Source organism: Phalacrocorax carbo, chromosome 1, assembly GCF_963921805.1.
Source record: "Phalacrocorax carbo chromosome 1, bPhaCar2.1, whole genome shotgun sequence".
Classification (NCBI taxonomy): Eukaryota; Metazoa; Chordata; class Aves; order Suliformes; family Phalacrocoracidae; genus Phalacrocorax; species Phalacrocorax carbo.
This window is the reverse complement of record NC_087513.1, coordinates 130937977-130953077: the sequence shown is the minus strand read 5'-3', so window position 1 is coordinate 130953077 and position 15101 is coordinate 130937977. Positions and strand designations below refer to the sequence as shown.

The following is a 15101-nucleotide window of genomic DNA, read 5'->3' as shown; positions in this document are numbered from 1 at the left end:
ATGGGCACAGGGCAGGGCATGCATTAAGTACAGTTCTGAAAAATAACTTTTCATTAAGATCTGAGGCATACCCAGACAAAAAAAACCAGACACCACAGCTTCAGGAGCTGAAATTAATCTTGCTTAATGCCATGCTACTTTTGCATGAAGATGACAAAGCATCTGATCTTGAGAGTGGGCACTGGGTGCTCTGAAAGAAGAAAAAATACCTTTTGTGCCTTGTGGGGTCTGTGGACCCATCCTAAGTAATATCATGCAAAAATATGACAGAGGAACTAGCCCTGAGTCTCAACACCTCCCATATCTCAAGTGGGCTTTTTCTGGAATGAAGGCCAGCACAAGGCTGACAGAACAGCACTTTGTACAAGAAGGGGATGGAGTTTCAAAACCAAAGATCTGAAGACACTTTTTAGTGCTTCTTTTAAGATTACTTTATATCTTTGTTTCAGGGATCTCAGAGAACCTCACTGGTGTAAGACTGCTTCAGAGCACTAACAGAGGCTACCAGACTCACTTCAGAAGAACTAGGAAAAGAGGGAGAAGGCTCTAATTGCACTTAGGCACTTCATCCCTGTTCAAAAGCCAATGGGGGTGATTGATGACTTCCAAATTTGCTGTTTTTTCTAGAAAGTTTTATTCAGATCTTCTTGAAACATTGTCATTTCTAAACTGGAAAGCATACTTTTACTTAGTGCTAATTGAATTGGCCACACTTTCCTTTGCGGAAGTGAGCTTTCTGAAATTAGGGCAGTCGCTGTATGGACTGGTACTTGGATGCAAAAATTTAAGGCCTGCCTTTATTGTAGCAGTTGCGTTGCAGGGAGCAATGAGCAAGTCTCCTGATAAAGCTGAAACATGGGTAGGAGTTCAGAAGAAGCAGAGTCATGTTTTAACTCTTTTTCAATGTGTCCACTGTTCTCTTGGGCATTAAATGTGTGACCAGGAGCTTACCTTTATGGTGTAACTCATCTTTATCCTACCGTGTGCATGGACATGTGAAGAGAAGGGGACAGCTCCATAGTAAGCAGGAAGTGGATACTGCACAGCTCAGAAATGATGCAGGGGATTTGAAATGTTTGCTCTACTTACCTAGTTTGGAATTTGGTCGAGACATTGAGGCTACCGCTCCCACACCACCCCTGAGATAGCTGTTTGGAAAATGCCAATGTTTAGGGTAATGTTTTTCACCTGGAAGGTACAGAGAATGCAAGGTACTTTCCTTCTGGTGTAGAAGTGTTCCACGTTTTCCTCTGAATAAACACAGGTCTTCACTTTCCTTCAGATCAACAACACTTTTTTTTTTTTTAAAGTCAAATGTTTATTTCTCATCACAAACTTTAATTTTTGAACTCAAATAATAATCTCTCTAACATCCTGAATTTAATTTAACCTTCTCAGGAGGACTGGGCTTTCCTGTTCAGTAACCACAGGAGATGTTCTTCTCCATCGGCCAGAGTTGAAACTAATAGCCATGGCATGTTTGCTTATCTCTTATCTCTGGGGTTAGATCGCCGCTGTCAGCTTGTTATCTGGCTGCTGCTACTGCTCACTCAGTTGTGCAGGGATGTCAGTTCCATTAATAACCTGAGCACCGTGCAAACAGATAGTAGAAAACAGGTGAAGGGAGAGGAAATTGTATTTAACCCTGATCTTGCAGCTGTCATTTTTCAGACTCTACCACGACTCCATAAGGCCATAATGGGTGTGTGACATCAAAGTACTTGTGACAAATCTCATGCTTGAAATAGAAGGAGGGAGACAGATGGGTGGACACACCTGCAGATGCTCAGGGATGAGTGAATCTGAAGCTTTTGTGGCAGAAATGCAAGATGAAAGTGTTGGTATGCTAAAAGACAGATGAATTCTTCCGAAGGGCAGGAAGTCATCCACCACCCCTGGAAGTCTCAGATGGTTTCAGCTTTAAATTTCATTATCTTTTTTGTTTTACCAAGTAAAACTACCTTCTGTGCAGGAACAGTTACAAAGAGATTATAACCCCCCAGTTCAACGGTAACAGATATTGAGGTATGGAGAGACCCGTTCTCTGTATGGAGGAGTCATCTACAAGGGCATGCTCAGGTATCTACTTGGCATTCCCTCTTTATTTTCAATGAATGTGCATTTCCTGGCTGTATATACATGTATATATGCATATGTATGTGTGTATATATATATGTATAAACATTTCCATGTCCTGTATATGTCTGCCTGAGCCACTGAGAGGAAAGTTATCTGCTTGCCGCAAGCAGGCAGGAAGCGTGACAAGGCAGGGCCATGGGCTGGTGCTCTGCCATGGACCCTCAGCCTCAGGCACCGAGCTGTCCAGGACCAGGAACCCTAGCAGCACTTTAAGTTGCTCAGGTATTGTACTAGTCTTGGAGGTCTGAAGCAAAGCTATGAAATATTTAAATGGTTTCAGGTACTGGTATTGCTGGAGTTTACTTTTAGAGGAGCTTTACCACAAGGAGATCATCAGACTCAGGAATTTGTTCCTTTAGTGGCCTTTCAGAAGCCAGGACGCTGTGCCTAAGAATAAAGTCTTCCTCAGCTGCCCTCCTTTGTGAGGGAGCTGTGAGGTGTCTTAGGGTCAGTGTTCTGTGTAAGAGGTGAGTTCCATAAATGTGAAAATAAATACATATATATATATATAGTTTATTTAAAAATAATAATATGTAAAAATTTGGAATGGAGAGGGATTTGGTCTTCAGTAGAAAGCAGAGCATTTCCTGCATATGGTTTTTCTGTATTCTGCAGCCTATGTTTTTTTCTATGTATGCATCTGCTTTCCCCTCCATGTATTATAAGTCACGGACAAATGATACTGACATGCATACTGGTACACTGCTGGTTGAGGTCCCTGTTCAAGCAAAAGGATTTTCTCCCCAGAGAGAAAACCTGCACATCCTGAGCCAAGTAATGATTGCCATTAGGTCCTCAGTCCCTATTTCAGTTTTAGAGTAGTGTAAGAATGAGTCTCTGCCATGTCTGGTCTCAGCTGTATCTAGACTGGGTCTGATGTTCATTTGTGGCTAGAAATTAAAAGAGAAAATTTCACATTCTGTTCATTAAAAAAAAAAAAGAAAGAAGTTGCTCTCAACCTTTGCTTAAGCAAAGATAACCTTGACAATGTTAAATTAATATAAACTGATGCAAGCAGAGACTAAGGGCAGAAGTTGTCCCTCTCTGGAACAGGATATTCGGAGTTTTGTGTAAAACTGCCAAAAGAAATGCTGTGAAACTCAGCTGTGGTGGGGGAGAGCTTCCTTGCCCTTTCCCAGTCCCTTGGGCTGCCTCTCTCACACAGCGTTACAGCATTCAGTGCTGGAGATCTCCTCAGCACATGGGGCTTTTTGGGTCCTTGCGGACTTTTATTTTGCCAGTGCAGTTTTTTTTGTTAAACCTGTTGTTTTCCCAGAGCTAAAACAAAAACAGCAGAAAAGATTTTGCAGCAAGGTGGGTGTGCTTCTAGCAAGAGGTAGCGAGACAGAGGGAGTAGGGGTCGATGGGGAGCTCTGGTGGTGAGTAGTGAAATGAATTCAGGAAGGAGTTTCTACAAAAAATGGAACATAATAATTTCTGCTGCTCACTAACATGCCAAAGGCCAGTCAAAGGTGGATTTTCTTTGTGTCATTGTAAATCCTTAGGATTCTGGTGCAAAATTTGTTGGGTAAGGTTATCTAATGTAATTGCAAAAGACAGATAAAGAGAATTTTGAGTTGTAGGAGGTTTTTTGTTTGGTTGTTTGGTTTTTTTTGTTTGGTGGTTTGGGTTTTGTTTTACGAGACAGTTGATTTGGAAAACATAGAGCATTGCCTGAAAATAAAGGCATTAGGAAGTACAGTCTTCTAAAGTGCTAAGGATGTGTCCAAGCTTAACTCGGGTATATGAGCTATTAGAGCTGTGTCAAAGACAGTTTAACAGCATGTACCAGGGGCATATATATACACCAGCATGATACTAATGGTGGTCTTTCAGATACTAATGGTGCTTTCAGACCACCACACTTGCTCTGTCTTGTTTGAAGTGCAGCTGGAGGAGCTTCTACGGGTCCACACACACCCTGGTGTAGTCATGCCCTGAGTGACCCAGAGGTATGCAGAAGGGAATCCAGTGCAGAAACCCCCATGCTGGAGTGGACCTGTCACTGCTGGTGTGGTGACGTGATGCCATAGCTGGACCTAGTGCAGGCTGAGCCAATTTGTATATGTGTGCACCATCCTTTCTTCTGGTCCACAGGCATGACCCCAGCTCCACTGAGAACCCAGAGGCCCTTAACATTGACTGAGGAGCTTTGGACAGTGATGGTTAGATGTTAAATACATCTTTTGCCAGGTGCTCAGTTGTGCTGGTCTGCTGTATAAGTGCATTTATGTATCATGGAGTCACAGAGAAAGATATTTGCTGTGTGCCATGAAGAAGTGTGTTTAATTTACAAAGCTGTGGTTCTGCTCATGAAAGACAATCTATGTCTGTCATATATAATAGTCTATGTATAAAATAATGGAATCATGATAACTGTCATACAGAGATTACAAATGGAAAATGGAATTAAAATAAAATGGACAAAGGAATTCTTTTTCTTAGCAAAATTAAAGCATTGCTGGCAGCAGAATGGGTTTGGAACCAAGCTGGTAGGAGAAAATATGAGTAGGTCTATTATTTATACTGCTGCATGGAACTAAGGAGTTATGCTTATGAAAATGTCACAGTGAATTTGTATTTTTATATAAGACTGTTTCATATTTTCTGTGATTTAGTTCAGTTCTATTGCTAAAAATAAGTTAATGCAGGTTTACTTTAAACTGAAAAATTAATTCCGGTGAAATTGCTGTCACAGTGCTTGAACCAATGATTGAGTCTTTGTCTTCCAGAGAACCAGGAGAAAAAAAGAGGTTTAGGACAGGAAGGAGTCGGTTGCAACTTTATGGTTAGTAATAACAATATTATCTTGGTAGCTAGTGGATATTAAGACTGAATATATAATCTCAACTAACAGTTTGCTTAGAAAATTTTTTGTCCCTTTTCCCCTCCTTTTCCTGAGAATGTAATGTATGGTATGGTCCCTTTATAAGTGTACTAGGTAGTATTTTCTTGTCAGGAAGTTTCCTTTGAATGAGGCTTTGGTTTCAAAAGATGATTTAGAGGAAGGGGTAAACTAATGTAACACATAACCTCCTCACTGTTCCTTCTCCACTTTCCCACATTATGTGCTCCCAGCAGTTGTTTTGTGCTAGTTTTAGCATGCACTGGGTAGTTCTAGCCCTCACTGGGTCTCCCCATGTAGTGAGTGATTCAGCTCACTGCTCTGACAGAAAATTAGCTGGGGAAAATCTTGGATAGATTTCTACAATGCTAGTGAGCTAAGCAATCTCCCAGAAAGATGGGGCAAGGAGAGGCAGCTCATGGAGGCTGTGGATGCAGGCAGCATGGGCTGAAGTATAGACAGAGGTGGGAGGAGCAAGGGATAAGAGCAAGGACTATGACTTTTTTTTTTCATTTGGCAGCACAAAGCTGTTAAATAGACTCAGCTACTTTTGAAACTGCAGCGTATATTTGACAGAAAACAATTTTATATGTACTTTGTGGATGTAATCATTCACATAAGTCACTTGATTTATTTATTTTTTTTTTTACCCCTAGGCTCAAGCTATTACAAGAATGGAGCAATAGCTGTGTTTTCCATCTTCGTAAGCGACTAGTGTAGAACATTCAAAACAATTATTGAAATATGGAGGGGAGGGTTATGGTGCAGTGTGAGGTGTTGGTATGTGAAATATTATTAAACTAAACTCTAGTTCTGAAAAATCTTGAAAAGTCTACAGTTTGCATTGTTGTGATATGCACTTATAAAGGGAAAGTTAAAGTCAAAATGAATAGTTGCATGATAGCTATATTCTGGAGTATGGATTACAGCCAGTTTACTGCAGATCAAGTACTCTTAAACATTATCATTTCAGGCCAAGTGTTCATATTTGAATTGCCATTACACTTTTGATTGCGGTTGATGATGTGCAAATCCCTGACATTTCATGTAGCCCCTGCATAGGAAATAAAATACATCATTAAGGTGGGCCCAGTCCATCTCCCACTCAAGTCAGTGGGTTACTCCCTACTCATATCTGTAGGACTGGGCTTTAGCCCTGTGACGGAACTTTTCTGTGTTTTGCCAAGATCCATCACTCTATTTCCCTATTTTTTCTATACATAAAGCCTAAATAGATGCAGTGATATTTATGCAGCAATTTTACCAGATGGCTCTTGAATCATCTGTTTTCAATGAAAAATGAAAAGACCAGACACGTACATAAAGGCTGAATTAATCTCTGTAATTAAATGGAACATTACTTTGCCGTGAATGATTTTAGCTTTCAGAAAGTATTTCATGCTAATTTTTCAGTGATCTGTAATTGTATTAATTTTTTATATTTTTAGAAGCTTGAAAATTATCTTCACAAAGTTATTGTGAGTCAAGTTGATATACAGAAGATCTGTGTCAGACTCATAAAACTTTGTTGGGGATGAGATATATGTTTTGGTTTGGTTTTCTTTTTTTTTACATTAAGTACAATATGTCAGTACTTGGTGTTGCTAGCAGGCCTACAAAATACCCAAATCATACTCTGATGGGTAAAAACTTTCTCAGAAGGGTCACAGGTCAAGTTGAGTTGCCAAGCAAGAATTTGACTATACTGGGATGTGTTGTAGTGTTGAAACACATGTGTGCATTCCAACGTTAACAAGTTGTTAAGAGTGGTAGATCATTTGTTATTATTTCTCTGTAGTAAACTGCCTTGCAATGCTTTCATCATGGCAGAAAGACACGCTGATGATAAATTCCCAACTGTGTTGAAGTCAGTGGGGAAATTTCCTAGTGTAATCAGTGGCAGAGGGAGCATTACTCCTGGTCCTCTGCCTTGGAGCCTACTCTCTGGCTGCTGGGATAGAAAACAGTTATTGTGGCTTACCTTAAAGCGTGCTGCTGCTCTGTGTTGCCCCCTGCAAAAGCCTCTTGCTTTCAGTGGCAGGATTGGAAGCCTGTGGAGATGAGTTTTCTTAATTTACCTGACAGCCTGAGGTAGGCTGAGTACTTAAAAATAGCTGGGGGAAATACCCCATTGCCCCTTTTCTTCCTGTATAAATGATTATTTAGTATGAAAATTAGAGATAGGAATTAAATGAGCCTTTAAACCATAAAAAGTTGTGCATGGTGCGTTTACGGCAGATTCATGTGCAATTACCACATGGTTTGTTCCTGTACATTTGTCACATTTCATTTGCTTTCCCCGTATGTGTGTTTATGCCTCCTGGAAGGCTGGTCTCTTAAACATAATTTTAATCTTATCAAGAGGAAAATACTGACTTCATTATAAAAGAGTAAGCCAGTTGTAGAAGAGTTTTCCACTTTCTTGTGCTTTATGAATAAGGAGTCTTTGAACTGCCATCAAATATTACTCAAGTGAACAGGTAGCCAAGGAAGTAAGAGACTTCCAACATGCAAATTTAGAAACCTGCTCTTAATACAATGCTTTCTTACTTGTCTTTTGTGCAAATAAATTGGGCTGTGTGTAGGTGTAATGGTTTAATCTGGCAGGCAACTAAACACCACACAGCTGTTCACTCACTCTCCCCCAGTGGGATGGGGGAGAGAATGGGGAAAAAAGTAAAACACCTGGGTTGAGATAAAGACAATTTAATAGGACAGAAAAGAAAGGCAAACTAACAATAATAATAATAACAACAACACCAACAATAATAATAATAGAATATACAAAACAAGGGAAGTACAATGCAGTTGCTAACCATGTCCAGCCAGTTCCCGAGCAGCAGCTATGCCCCTCTGGCCACCTCCTCCCAGGTTTTGTTCAGCATGATGTCATCTGGTATGGAATAGCCCTTTAGCCAGTTTGGGTCAGCTGTCCTGGTCGTGTCCCCTCCCAGCTTCTTGTGCACCTCCAGCCTCCTCGCTGGCAGGGCAGTACGAGAAGCTGAAAAGCCCTTGACTTAGTGTAAGCACTGTTCAGCAACAACATCAGTGTGTTATCAACATGATTCTCATCCTAAATCAAAACCACAGTACTCTACCAACTACTAGGAAGAAAACTCTATCCCAGACAAAACCAGGAGAGCTGAGCTCAGCTGAACAGGCTTGGATGTGATGCAAAGGCCCTGGGAGGAATCCTATTTGGAGGGATTCCCAAGGACTTCAGAAGGCTTCCTATGTCCTTTCACAGCTTTTGCTTTGGCTATAGGAAACAGTCCCCTCCATCAGGTGCCACATGTCCTTCAATATTGGCATCATGGAACTCATTGGTGTGCCACAGCCTTCTGGCCTGCCCTAAGTGCCTGCATGGGCTGTACAGGCCTGGACCTCATCCCAGGCTAGTGTCAAGATGTTGGAGGTGGCCCTTCAAAAAGAAAGATGCACTTTGTCCTTCATATCAAGCAAGCTTATTCCTCTGTTCCTCCCACACCAGTATGTGCTACACAGTGGAGGTAAGGTGGCCCTGGGCCACCAGCTCCATAGGATCTCAGGGGAGCATGGCACAACTCTAAATTTTTGGCTGCATCATTTGAGACACAGTCTTTTTCTGGGAGAAGCTGTATAGTGAGAAGTAGATTGAACATGAGAACCTTGTACCAGTTTGCTCTCCATCAGCTCTTGCTCTAGATCTTCTCAAAAAGATTCCTAAAATATGTTAATTTGTGATTTTAGATGGTCCAGAAGCTTTGTAATGGTGTTTAAGCATGTACTTATGTTTTCTAATAACAAATTAACTTGGTGGCATAGTAACAAAGTGTGTACTTTTCTGAATCTATTAGCCTACATAACTGATGGAACATTTAAGAAGGCATCAGAATTACAGTGGAAGTAAGGTCTACACAGTGCTGGTGAGGTCTACCTTAGAGTTTTGTCATTACAGAGTATATAAGTATCTCTGTGTCTTGCTCAGACTTCTAAAACACACATATTGTGGCAAAAATTCTAAGTAACAAATGGAATAAAATAACATTTTTTCCCTTATATATTTATATATATGTATCTATCTTACAAAATAGAGACAACTTTAGCAATTGATAAAACATCAAAGTACTAGAAGCAGCATTTCCTTTTGCGTTTACTGTGGAAAAACTCTTTGAGACAAACTGCTATTTATCAGGGTTTTATATAGGCTTTATAACAAAATATCCCATTAGTGCCTGACCACTTTTTCCTTGTACATGGACATCTTAAGCTCATTACATCAATTGTCAAAGACACAGAGGAAGAGTATGTGTGACCTGACAAGTAAGTCCAGCAGTCCTGAGGCAGTCTGGTTAGGAGAACTCTTCTCATTTTCCTTTTCTAATGCAGCAGGGCTATGACAAGCCTAAAGGATTTAAGTGTTCTTAAAATATAAAATTAACATTAATTATATGATTATCTATGACACTATAAGATTATATATGATATTTAGGTCAACCTATGTCAGACCTGCTTTTAAGGAGCCTTAGGAATCATCCTTGCCCTTGGAGATGTTTCTTTAAGGAACGGGGCCTAAAATGGCCAAAACCTGGCAGTTCTAAGCTGCTGCTCTCAGGGGGCTGCTGTGGAAGAAGAGACCGAGATGGATGTGGCAGATATATGTTTCGATGAGGGTGGTGAAGCACTGGAGCAGGTTACCCAGATTGGTGGTGATGCCCCATCCCTGGAAACATTCAAGGTCAGGCTGGACAGGGATCTGAGCAACGTGATCTGGTTGAAGCTGTCCCTGCTCATTGCAGGGGGGTTGGACTAGATGACCTTTAAGGGACCCTTCCAGCCTAAACTATTCTATGATTTTATATTCCACAGTGACACCAAAAAGTCCATGCAGTGAAGTGGAGATAGACATATTTTGGTCACAACCAGACAACTAGGACCTTGAGTTTGAGGGCAGGGTCCATCCCTGCTTCTTTCAGCAAAGAAGCGCTGCCGGATCTAGGCTGGCTTCATGGTCCTCTGCATTTACAGCCAGCAAGACATGAATTGATTTGCTTTTATTTGGAAGGCAGTCTAGAAATTGGGTGTTTTAAAAGTATATAATATAGCTCAAAGTCAAAACTGTTCTTTTATGTGCCAAAACATGACCAACAATTTTTGATTGACATAGTATTGGCTAAATCATTGCTGAAATGACAGTGTACTGACGCAGTTAATCCTTAATTTTTCTTTAAAAGCCACTGTTGATTTTTTGCAAGTTGCACTCTAAATTGTTTTTAAAGGGTTTACTTTTCATCATATAAGTTAGTTTTTAAACTGAATCTGTTTAATCAAAATGCTAAGGGGCTGAATTAAGTAGATTCAACACAGAGGCTACTGTAAGTAATTCAGATGGGTACTCTGGAATGCATGCAGAACATCTGAGATTCACTGAACTTGTTTAAGCAGCTGACTTAGTAAAAATTAAAAACGATGAGTTTTGTATTTTGCTTTCTCAAGACTAATATAACCACTAAGATTGAAACATTTGAAATGGAAATAGAATTTTTCCAGTTCCTTGCAAAGTTCAGTCAGCTGGACCTGACAACACCACCAGGAAAAAAAATAGACACTTGATTATATACAAACTTGCAGATGAATTGTGCTCCCACCGCCCCCTGCTTTTTATCCCTCCCAGGCATTTAAAATACCTTGAAATGCTGCTCTACCTTCTGGAAAAATGAGAAAACATTTTGTTGAGAGTTAATTTGGCTCATTTAATGTTTCCTGTTCAGTCTTAGATTGTTTTTTTTGGTTTTGGTGTGTTTTGGTTTTTTTTTAATCACTAGGGGTATTTGTATGACAACGGGATCTTTCTTGCTTAAGAGTTCACCTGCTTCTGCTGCTAATTTCCTACCTGAAGTTGTAATCTTCTGTTTGCGACATCTTAATTATCTCAACCGCAATTAATTGTGATGTCACAAATGGAGGATTATGGCTTTGGGTTGGAAATGAGGTTGAGAAATTGAAGGAGTTTGAAGAAGCAGAGGCCTTTCTTCATGAAAAATATAAGAGGAGACAAAATAATTTTGGTTAAATGGATGCAGTCCGCCATTGGCTTCCTTCTTATAGTTGTGGATCAGACGTTTCTAATCCTTGCTGTCATAGGAGGCCCCGTTGTGTTGAGACACTGTGGAGGGGAAGAAGGGGGCAAGAATTTCATTGTGGAGGAAGGGGAATCTTCCCCTAAACAGTCACCCTGTGCAGCAGGAAGAAAGTAGAAATCAGTGGACCCCCAGATAGGTCTGGGCTCTGCTCGCAGAGAGAAGATTGCAGGGTTGGTGTGGCTGTAGGTGGTTAATGGCCAAACCATTTAGTTATCATATCTTGCAATATTCATTTGCGTTTAGACATTTGAGTTTGAAGAAAAATTTCCAAATGAGGGTTGTTTGAGGGGTGAGGGGAATTCCAAAGACTTAAGGAGAAATTACATTCAGCTTCCCAAAAATATAGTGAGTGAAAGTTTTGTGCTTTCCATTCATCGTGGCTTTAATTTATTCTATGGACTTGTCATATTTCACTTCTTGGTATGTCATCTTATCCTTTCGTATCCTTCTGCTTTTCTTCTGGAAACGTGTTGTTTCTACAGAGGTTCTGGGTGGCTGTGTGGCCTGCTGGTGTTTTTATGAGGACATTACTAAAGCTGTTTATATACTTACGCCATGATTTACAAAGTGGGAATACTCATCTACAGCTGCTATCACTTCACACCAGAGTGTTTACACAGATTGTGCATAACCACTGGGACCAAGTCATGACTGAGAGAGGGAAAAAACCCCAAAGTTAATGAAAAGTGAAGTGTCTTATTTTAACACCTTTACTATTGATAGGGAAAGAGTAAAGGGATGAAAGTGGAGAATGAAACAAAGTTTAGCCACGTGGTTTTAGAAAAGTACAGCGTCCTTCGGAAAAGTGTGCACCCATCCTCAGGTATAAATGGAAGTGACCCTCCGTGGAATTATGCCAGTCTGCACTTGCTGGGACTGAGGTTCATCCCTATACGTGTATCTGATCTATTTTAACAGTTGGATGTGTACCAGTTACTGCGCCATAGCGAAACAGGCCATTTCCTGTCGTCTTTTGGAAAACATTGTAAAAACAGGCATTTGACCATCTGGTTAACACAAAAACCGGTAGGGAAAATCAGCTGTTAAGATTTTGCACTCAAACACATTGCTGTAAGTCTGCAAAAGCTCTGCAGGTGACAACAGACCCACTGTGATAATCTGACAACAGAACCTGGACCCTCCACATTGTGATGCAAAGCTCATCTGCAGCACCAAGTTTACCTTGTAGGCAAGTTGGTTTGAAGTTAAATTAGGATGCCTTCAGGGAGGCATAATAATACAAAGCGGAAACAGAATGGCAAAAAAAAGCCGTAACGCTGAGAAATACTTATATCTGCCAACACTTTTTTTTTCTTTTTTTCTTTTTCAAAGGCAAAAGTAGTTATGGCAAAAGTGGGTTACCCTCAGTTTATAATGAATGACACATATATTAATGAAGACATCAAAACAGTAAGTGTCAGACTTACAGCTTTCTTCTTTTACATATTGCAGCCATTCTTTGCTCTGTTTCACTGCTGTCTAAAATCAAAGCTCTTCTTCTGTTTGGCATGCATCTGGCGTTCTGCTTGCCTGGTTATTTTTAGACATTGAATTAAGTATGCTAGTTCTCTTGTCTAAATTGTCAATGCCGGTATGTCTAAATGAGATGACCACGAGGCCTGCTGAGAGGAAAACGTGCCTGGGTACAAAGAACCTTCCTGCTATTAAGCATTTTAAAGGTTAAACATATACTGGCATAAATTATAAATTTTCATTCAGTTACAAAAATGAAACACACACCCCCTCCCCCCCATTTCTTCTCAAAGTAACAGTCTTCAAAAATACTAATGCATTTTTCCTCAGACTATCACAATTTGTGTGAACCTATATAGGGTCTCCCCACCTCTCCAGGCTATGAATTTATTTATGCTTGTTGTTTATGATTGTGCCTAGAGGTCCTAATCAGTATATATGACTACTGTGCTGGCTGCTGGAGAAGGATACTGTAGCAGGGAACTCCTTCCTGACCCAGTATCTGTTCAGCCTAACTAAGGCAGGAAGGCAGATGGTGAAGATAACATATTTTACCATTTTCCAAAGGGGTAACTGTGGCATACATGAGATGGACTGTATTACTGAAAGACACAGGCAAAATAGAATAAAAAATTCAATCATGAACTGGTAAAATACAAGAATGGTAGTCATTCTTGCCAGAGAATGTGAAAGAACACTAAGAAGAGGTGTAATTTATTGAGGAAATTTTGAAGAACCAACTCTACAAGCCTAGTCCTTGTTCCCGGAAGGAGTAAAATGAAATGGTGCTGTGAAGGTAGTGTAATGAGACAGAGGATGTGACCAAATTACCACTCAATGTATGGAATTATTTGCCCAAATAAGTGGTAAGTCTCATGAAAAGCACTTGTTAATCATGGTTGTAAAACCATAGTTTAAATCTGAAGTATAACTTCCTCACGAGGTGTAGGATTGCTTGAATTTAGTGACAGAAACATCAGCTGGATTTATAAAATATTAACAACCCTTTTTCTTCCATGATTACTTGCATGTGTGTGGGGGTTACTATTAGATTTGGAGGCTTATGGAAGCATGGAGCCCTATGTCTGTAAGCATTTAATGTGAGAAACAGTGGCAGAACCCCCAGAGGGAAAAGAGTATGAAGTATTTGTATTAAAATGCAAAACAAACTGAAAAAGGGGGCTTTGTTACATTTTTGAAACTGATTTTAAAATGCACTTTTTAAAAGAAAAGTAGATCTGCTTCCTTATAGAAAAGAGTCTGCCTGGAAAATAGCCTTAGCGACATGCAGTCTGCAGTTCATCGTCGGATACTTCTGATTTCCTCAGCTCTTTTCTGCACAGAGAAGAGCTTTTCTGATGTTCCAGTTCCTTGTGTAGATCCGTTCAGCCACTGTTTTTTAACTAAGCTCACAAAATATTTATTCTTCTTACCAAGTGTGAAAATTTTACTTGCTTTGATAATGGCTAAAAAAATTAGGTGATTATCTTGTTGAAATGAAAGTTCTGATTGTTTTATGTCAGCTTTTGTTTCCTTGGACATGCTTTAAACATGTCTGTGTTTTATCTATACAGCTGAAGTTTACAGAAAGTGACTATTTTGGCAATGTGTTGCAAACTCGCAAATATGCAGCCCAGTCTGATTTCTACTGGCTTAGAAAAGAAGTTCCAAAAACAGAGTAAGTAGACAAAAGGCAAATTTACATAATCTTTAAACAATATTTTAATTTATATTTTTTAATTTATACAATTTATGTTTGAACAGAATTATATACAAAGCAACTTATTATGATACAAAAAGCCTATGGGCAAACTCCCCAGTTATTCAGAAACCGCTGTGGGTATTTTTTTTGGTAAGTTCTAGGTACCCCTGTTCTGATGCACAGTAGTCATATGCTTGCAGCTTAAACTTAATTTAATGAAAGAAGGGGTAATTGAATCTCAATTAAAAATGGATTATGTCTCTTGGTCACAGTTAGAATTTGGAATGGTACAGCAGGGATTTATGAAATAAATTTTCTAAGAATGGAACCATTAGTAAAAGATAATGTTATTATTAGCCATAGCAATCAGCATTGTCAGTTACCTGCTGTTGATACAATGATATGGAATAAATATAATTTAATTTACATATGTTATTTTTATTTATTTGTAAACATGAGAGTGCAGATCGTGTCACATACTGTCATAAAATACATGAGAGGATCAGTCTCTTCTTTTACTGGTGGGTAATCAAATCCTTAACATGCAAATTAAAACCTAAACAGAACTTAATTAGTCTAATCATGCTGCTTAAAAAGATACTTCTTCTACAAAGAGACTTTGAAATTGGTGCTTCTGCTTAACTCCTGTGGTGGCATTTCCTTAGGGCTCCAGAAATTCCTACTCACACTGAACCATACCTTGTTCTGGGGATGTCCCTGTGTCGTCCTTGAGGCAGGTAGAGGCTGTCAGCAGGACAGGCACAGGCTATTCCTGGTCAGTGTGTTGTAATTTGGCCCCATATTTTCAAGGGGTTGTTTA

At 39.7% G+C, this 15101-nt stretch overlaps 1 protein-coding gene across 1 annotated transcript in view; it reads left to right on the top strand.

Moving 5' to 3' along the window:
* Window positions 1-15101, top strand: part of PHEX (phosphate regulating endopeptidase X-linked) — a 115112-nt gene that overhangs the window by 63146 nt on the left and 36865 nt on the right. The window contains exons 13-14 of the mRNA XM_064474226.1: window positions 12439-12516; window positions 14154-14257. Coding sequence (XP_064330296.1) covers window positions 12439-12516; window positions 14154-14257 — 182 coding nt within the window. The remainder of the gene's footprint in view (window positions 1-12438; window positions 12517-14153; window positions 14258-15101) is intronic.